General features: G+C 54.9%; 1 protein-coding gene across 1 annotated transcript in view; it reads right to left on the bottom strand.

The window, feature by feature from the left end:
* The window catches only part of LOC112124694 (cathelicidin-2-like), a 5589-nt gene extending 4906 nt beyond the window's left edge, over positions 1-683 (bottom strand). Inside the window, exon 1 of the mRNA XM_026652125.1 lies at positions 485-683. Coding sequence (XP_026507910.1) covers positions 485-682 — 198 coding nt within the window. The 5' untranslated portion in view covers position 683. The remainder of the gene's footprint in view (positions 1-484) is intronic.
* Positions 684-7805: the final 7122 nt, after the last annotated feature.

The raw sequence follows: 7805 nt of genomic DNA, 5'->3' as shown, positions 1-7805 counted from the left end.
GGGGGGGGCTGTCGGGGGCAGGGGTTTGGAGAGGGGTTGGGACAGTCAGGGACAGGGAGCAGGGGGGGGTTAGATGGGTTGGGGGTTCTGGGGGGCTGTCAGGGGGCGGGAAGTGGGAGGGAGTGGCTAGGGGGCGGGGCTACCCCCCCAATGGAGTGTCCTCTTTTTTGAAAGGTCAGATATGGTAACCCTAGCTACAGCCTCAGCTAACGGCCATTGTGGCTTTTGGCTCCTGCATTAAGCTTCAGAGGTCCCAGGTTTGATCCCGCCCAACAACCGGGGTCTGTCGGTGTGACACTTACAAGGCAGGACGCTGCTGTTATAACCTGGTGTGAATATCTCAAAGCTTCGAGGGTTGTGTTTTGAATCGATGGGGGTTGGGTTGGGGGAGTGACGAGCCTAGTGGGGGAAGGTCTGATTCTGGTGCCTGGTTTCAAGCCGCAGCCAGGGCATAGCGCCATAAAGGGAGTGAGCTGGTACTTACCCACTCAGGCTGTGGGTCCGCTTTAAGGAGCCGGAAGGCATGGTCGATGCCTGACCCTTGGTTGTAGAAATCGACGGCCAGGGCAATGGCCTCTTCATAGCTCAGCGTCTTGTGTTGAGAAGGCACCGCGGTGGCTGCGGCGGCCACAGTGACCAGCAGCAGGACGCGCCGGCAGCAGGTCTCCATCCTCGGGCCCATTGGCGGCAGTGCCAGCGGAGTGCCATCCTGCCGCCTGAGGGAAGCCCTTTTATACCTCGCTCCGCGATGGGGAGATTCGTGACTCACTGTTTATGTCCTTGGGCTCCCCAGAAACCGAGGCTTTTCCTGTTGTTTACAGGAAATCTCCCTTGGCCAATCTGCTGGTACATGCAAAACAAGAAGATCGGCGCAAACAAAGGACAATGCTGGGGCTGTGTGTATTGCTAAACTTTTGTCTTACTTGGCATGGACAAGCAGCTGCGAAGAAAGAAGGAACAAGTGGACGTGCAGCTCCCTGCGACATGTTTCATTTATTATTAGCTCCTAACTCCCAGGGTCTGGGTCAGAGATGCCCAGCAGCGTGGTGTAGCACCACTTCTCCCCAACTGCCATCTTGTTCTAGGCGGTCTCAACTGTGCCCTCTGCAGCAATGTCTGCCTGAGCCTGCCGAGAGCCTGAAACAACAGCTCCTGCCCCATTCATTGCAGTGCCGAACTAACTCAGGGGCCCAGTGACGATCATTTTCATGCCAACTATGACGCTGCAGTTTGGCATCACAAGTGGGTGTTGCTTAGGAGATACCACTTATCCCCCCGCCCCAACTCAAGGGAAAGAAACTGCAAAGGGCCTGATTTAGATTGTAAGCTCCTCAGGGCAAGGACTATATCATAGTGTGTGTCTGTGTGTGTGTACGCAAGGGGGCCCTGATCCTGACTGGCCCTGTGATGGGATACATATACCCCATCCCAGCTGTAAAAGGGTTAATGAGAGGCCAATTAACCCAGCGGGGGCAGCCCCATGAGTCCCAGCTGGGAGAGGAGTGGGGTGGCCGCTCTAAAGGCAGGGAGTCTGGAGCAGGGAGAAGCTCTACAGTCACTCTCTGAGACTAGAGTGGAGAGATCAGGAGGGAGCCCAGGGTAAGAGTGGGCTCTGCCGGGGAGTCTGGGAAGAGGCCAGGAGAGACATGGAGCAGGCTCTGGTGATGAGCCCCGATAATGAGGCAGGATCTGGACTTGCAGGGAGAGACGCCTGGGAGGTTTTCCACTGAGGATCGGGGGGATGACAGGTCAAGCCCAAGGAGGGCAGAAGTGGGTTTGTTTATACTTTTGTTTGGGGGGTTTGATGGGGTATTCCAGGGGGAGCCCTGTGCATCCTGGCCCTGGCAGGACAAACAGAGAGATCCTTGCTGACACCCTTGGGAGGGAGAAGTCTAGAGGGAAGCAAAGCAAGGAGTCTGGTGTGATCCTTGACTGCCTCTGCTAGGGTCACTGGACTGGGAGCCAGTGTAGAGGATGGGCCTGGGTTCCCCTACCAGCCTCTGGTAGGGTGGCGTGAAGCCCTGGGAAAATCATCTACCAACCATTGGGTCCAGAACCAAGGGTGGCAGAGGGGTCAGGCATTTGTTTTTCTTGGACTGTCTGTTACCCCAGAAGGGGTGGGATGGCTGTGACCTGGCCGGAGGGCCGAGTCATGAAATGAGGTAGACCACCACAGGGACTGGAGCAACCGTCCCATGGGGACATTAGAAGAGGAAAGCCTGGTATGCCATGCCCAGCCACAAGGGGGCATGCCAGCAGCAGGATCCTTCCACGGTCCTCTAATCCCTACGTGTCATGACACCAATCATACAAAGCATCAGCTGCGTTCAGAAATCTGCACACAGTGATTGGTGACCGTGTCGCTGTGGCATCAGCCTGTGCACTGCAAACCATGGATTTTCGCATGCCAACCACCATTTAGACACCCCGCTGGCCACCTTGCACTTGCCACCCCGATTTAAGCGTGCAATCCCTGGACGTGTGGGCAAATTAGATGTGCAGTCGCGCCAGCATTACTGCAGGCTGCCCTGGGCTACCCAGAAGACCCATATGCATCTGAACATAGATGGGGCCTGTTGCTGAGCTGGGGGCAGGTCCCAGGCTCTTACATAAACATGGAAGTGACTACTGGCCCTGGCCTTGCTGTAGTAAACTGGGGGTTTCCATCTAGTTTTGAGAGGTACTTTCACATCATGGGCAACTTCCATGTGGTTAAACAAAGGTTCCCTCCCTTCCTGCCCAGACGTTCTTCTTCCAGTAGTTTAGTTATAAGGGCAAGGCAGGGAAATGTCATGCTCTGATATTATTTATCCCCTGGCTCTGAGCACCCTGGGCCTTTACAGTTCACGACATGGTCACTGTCCTCCCATGAGCACTGAAGGGAATGGGAGCACACGGATGAGTAAAGCAAGCAGGATCAAGCTCCTAACATGCATTTTCCCTTCTGTCAATGTGCCCGGTGTGTGTGGTCCTGTGTGAAGCAGATTATTGTGCCAGTCGCTTTGTGTGCTTTCCACACCCTAAGGTAATCTCCCATGAAAATCCCTCTTTTGATCCCCCACTGAAGCAGTCAGGAGAGGGACCCCAGAGAGGGGTAAGGAGATGGGGGGATGGGAAGGATCAAACCACAGCAGAGATGTGTCGTTAATGAGCCAATCAAAGGGCAGGTTGCCAGGGTTCTCCAGAGCCCACCCTTACGGGAACTCCCAGTGCCCCACGTCCGTATCTCAGAGCTGGGCTGACTCCCAACTCCCCTCGCTTTGTGCACGGATCACACACACACACACACCCCGGACGGTATTTTCCCCCATGCCAGGAGCTGTTCGCCCTTCACCACGGTCCCTCCAGGAGTGAGCTGCTGGACCCTTAGAGCCCCCGTGGGCCGTAGCAGTGTGTGGCAGTAATCACAGAGCCCAAACCTGACCTGGAGCCGTGGGATCCTGGGAAGTAGGTGGTGAGGGGGACGGTTAACGGCTGGGAAGGGAAGCGGGAAAAGACAAAGCCACATTGGAATGAGTCTCTGGGCTGAAGATAATGGACACCCTAAAGCTAAACCATAAATATGCTGCAGCAGGGGTAGAACCTGCACCCTTGGCCTCCGAAAACACAGGCTTCTGCCACGTGAGCGAAAGGAGAACGTCTATTAACCCTCACCGCCAGGGCTTAGACCCCAGGGCCATGCACACACGCCTAGTCATGCCCCCGTTGAAGTCAGGTGTGGAGAGACCCACCCACTTCAGTGGAAGCAGACTTGGGCCTGAGGCATCAGTCGTGGCCTGGGCTGCTGTGTGGGGTGTCAACGCAGCGCGCCTGCAAAAGTGGCTTCTCTGGGAGCAATAACGCAACAAGGTGTCACTCAACCAATACAAACCCGCTTGGGACAGCAACACCTCGTGCCCTGCCACGCCTGGTAAGCCCGTGACCGGGCGGGTCTTGTTAACTGTGCTCACAGAATGGGTTCCTGGAAGGGAAAGAATATTAACATAAGACATTTCCTAAATCTCGATCGACTGAAACAGCTCCGTGGTACCCAGTCCCTTAGGACTGGAAGTGAGGAAAGCCCAGCTAGGCCTAGAGAATGATGCAATATGATCTTACCAATTCAATCGATCCCTGCCTTCGATGGGCTAGAAATGCCCAGCTGGACCAGTGACAAATATTTCCAGAGTCAGTGAACTCCTCCAAGGATGTGAAAGGAAAAGAAATAAGTGGATCCCTTTGAATAAGCATCCAAATCATTGCAAGCCGATCTAGACCAGGGATCGGCAACGTCTGGCCCGCGGCCCGCCAGGGTAAGCCCCCTGGCAGGCCGGGACGGTTTGTTTACTTGCCGCGTCCGCAGGTTCGGCCGATCGTGGCTCCCACCGGCTGTGGTTCGCCGCTCCAGGCCAATGGGGGCTGCGGGAAGCGACACGGGCCGAGAGATGTGCTGGCTGCGGCTTCCCACAGCCCCCATTGGCCTGCAGCGGCGAACCGCGGCCAGTGGGAGCTGCAATTGGCCCAACCTGCGGATGCGGCAGGTAAATAAACCGGCCCGGCCTGCCAGGGGGCTTATCCTGGCGGGCCTTGTGCCAAACATTGCCGATCCCTGATCTAGACCCTCAGAAGCGACCCCAGCGGTGGTTTTTAACCTGCACTCTCAGCTGAAATCCCTGGAGAGTTCTGATTAAAACAATCAGTGGCACAGCGTGCAGGATCATGCTCTGAGTGTTGGTTCTTTTAGCTCTATGAGACAGCCGGGACCTGCTGCATCTAGCAGACGTGTATGTAACACCTGCTGCGCCTGGAAACCCCTCTTTTGCACAGGCCAGCAGGTACTGAGTGAGTAAGTAGCACAAAAGCAGTTACTTGTCCAGACCCATGTGATTTTTAAGTGATTGTGCCCTGAAGCTTCAAGCAGGGTGTAGGCCCGTTATGCCAGGCGCTGTACAGAGATGTAATAAATGACAGATCCTGCCCCAAAGCCCTGATCGTCTAAAAGACAAAGCGTAACAGGAGGGTGGGTCAGGCAGACAGGCTGGGGGTGGTGGAGACGGTAATAGAATTAATAGAAGGTGCCTAATTCTTAGCCAATCGAGGGCAGTGACCACGATCTGTCACCTGGCTGGCCATAACCAGGGTGCAGTTTTCTGGGCCGTGTGTGCAAACAGCTGGGCCACGCTGCAGTTGAATTGCTGAAGCCTGACTGTGCTGATGTCACTGATCAGATCAGGCAAGCTGCACCGACTGCACAGCTCCCTGCCAGCTACAGTTACATGAAGGTCCTGAGCCCGATTCTCCCGTCATTCGCACCCTTGTAAGTCCATAACGTCTGCGGCATTGCTCCTGATTTACCCCGAGGTTGCGGAGAGGGAGAGCCAGGCCCTCTCGGCAGATTTGGGGCTCTAGGGATAAAGGCCCAGGTTTTGATGCCAGCTAACAGGCCAATCTGCAGAAGCTGCCAGCCTGGAGAAGAGCGCTTAGAATTGCTCAACTCTTCCTCCGCTTCTGCTTTGAAAATGCATTGCAGACGTTTCCGCAGCCTTGTATTGAGTACATGTTTTTGCAACCCAGGGCTGGTCAAATGACAGCCTCCCTCCCCCTCCATGCCAAGTTCTAAACGGTGCAGACTGCCTCTTGTTTCCTAACATACCGGAAAACAGTTTTATGCAAAAACTAAACTTTGGGAACCAGTGTGGCAAGAACAGACTTTTGTAACCTCTTTACTTGGGTGTTAGCAAATCGCTCAGGGAAAAGTCCTTCTGAAGTGTCCAGAGAGTTAAGATAAAGGAAGCAGAATGAAGAGTAGAATTGGGATAAATAGAAAAGAAAATATATAGAATTATTCTTTGTAGCAATCCCCAAAGCCAAGGTCAAGGCCTCATTGTGCTGGGTGGGGCACAAACCCAGAGTAAATCTTTTCCCCAAGGAGCAGACAGTCTAAATAGACAAGACAAAGGGTGATGGGGGAAACAGAGGCAGAGAGAAGTGAAATGACTTAAGAAGTCACAAAGCAGGTCAGTAGCTGAGCCAGGAACAGAAGCCGGCTCTCCCAAGTTCCCACCTGTAGTGAGGCGGTGTGGTTCCCCACCGCCCCGGAGAGAGACGAGTCCCTCCGGAGACCAGAGTGGGCGGAGCCAGGGAGCTCTGAACCCGCCCTCCAGAGGGTCAGGCGTTGCCCCAGAAGTATAAAGGCCCGACCTTATAAAATCATGAGTGCTGTGGAGAAAGTGATTAAGGAAACGTTATTTACTTGTTCCCATAATAGAAGAACTAGGGGCCACCGAATGAAATTAATGGACAGCAGGTTTAAAACAAATAAAAGGAAGTTCTTCTTCACCCAGCGCACAGTCAACCTGTGGAACTCCTTGCCTGAGGAGGTTGTGAAGGCTAGGACTATAACAGGGTTTAAAAGAGACCTAGATAAATTCATGGAGGTTAAGTCCATTAATGGCTATTAGCCAGGATGGGTAAGGAATGGTGTCCCTAGCCTCTGTTTGTCAGAGGGTGGAGATGGATGGCAGGAGAGAGATCACTTGATCATTACCTGTTAGGTTCACTCCCTCTGGGGCACCTGGCATTGGCCACTGTAGGTAGACAGGATACTGGACTGGATGGACCTTTGGTCTGACCCAGTATGGCCGTTCTTATGTTCTTATATTCTCAGAGCTCATTGAGAGAGCAACTGCCGGGGAGGCCAGATGCCTCCGGCCTAGCTCGCAATTGGGAAACCCCAGCGGCCTGCAGTAAACCCGAGGACTGGACCAACCTGCCCCGCGCCAGCTACCCGGAGGAGTTGCCAAGTCTACCCCGGCCAGCTATCCCGAGGAGCCCATGGTGCTGGAGCCCCTGGAGGACACCACCCCGACCCAGGTACTACAAGAGGGGGAGTGTGGAAGTAGCCCGGGGGCAGCCGACCCTAGTCTGGCTGCAGCACTGCCAGAGCCTATGTCAGTGTGTTGTGGCCGGGATCCCCACTGACGCAGCAGTGGGTCTTCTGCCGCTGCTAGGGCCCCGGGCTGGGACGCAGTGGAGTGGGAGGACCTGCGTCCCCCCTGCCACCCAACCCGTGGGTGGCAGTCTCCCCCTCTCCCAGGCCCTTTGGGACCTAGGGCCTGGGCCTGCTGTTTATATTGTTGCTGCTCAGCTCCTGCCTGAGGGCTTGAGCGCCTGACTCACCAGTGTCCCGCCCTGACCTAGGGCCTGGGCTCGCTGTGTTTATTTCTGCCCTCACAGAGGCCGCCGAGGAAGTCTCCCACGGCCGAACTAATTCCCCACAAGGCATCTTCCCGAGCGTAGCGAGGCGGTGTGGTTCCCCGCTGCCCCGGAGAGAGACGAGCCCCGGCTAACCTCTCTACACCACCCAATGGCCTACCCAGCAGGCCCGGCTGCCTTTTGTCAGACATATGTAAAGTGTGTACAGGACAGCCACTGTCACAGGATCATGTCTCCAAAGGAAAGTTAATTGAGGCCTGGGCTATACCTGGACTTTACATTGGTACAGTTACCTCTCTGCGGGGTGTGGAAAATGCCATCCTACGCCCCCCCCATGTAAACAGCACTAGGTCAGCATAAGAATTCCTCCGTTGACCTAGCTAACACCTCTAAGGTGTTGGCAGTGTTGCTGTGTCAGTCTCAGGATACTAGAGAGACAAAGTGTGTGAGGTAATATCTTTTATTGGACCAACTTTGGTGGGTGAGAGAGACAAGCTTTCGAGCTCCACAGAGCTCTTCTTCAGGGCTGGGCAACGTACTCAGAGTGTCACAGCTAAATACAAGTGTAACCCTTCTGCCCATCTAAGTTGGCAGCAACAAGGGCCGGGTTC

This window comes from Terrapene carolina, unplaced genomic scaffold, assembly GCF_002925995.2.
Source record: "Terrapene carolina triunguis isolate 2854851 unplaced genomic scaffold, T_m_triunguis-2.0 Scaffold111, whole genome shotgun sequence".
Taxonomy (NCBI): Eukaryota; Metazoa; Chordata; order Testudines; family Emydidae; genus Terrapene; species Terrapene triunguis.
This window is presented reverse-complemented; position numbering and strand designations above follow the sequence as displayed.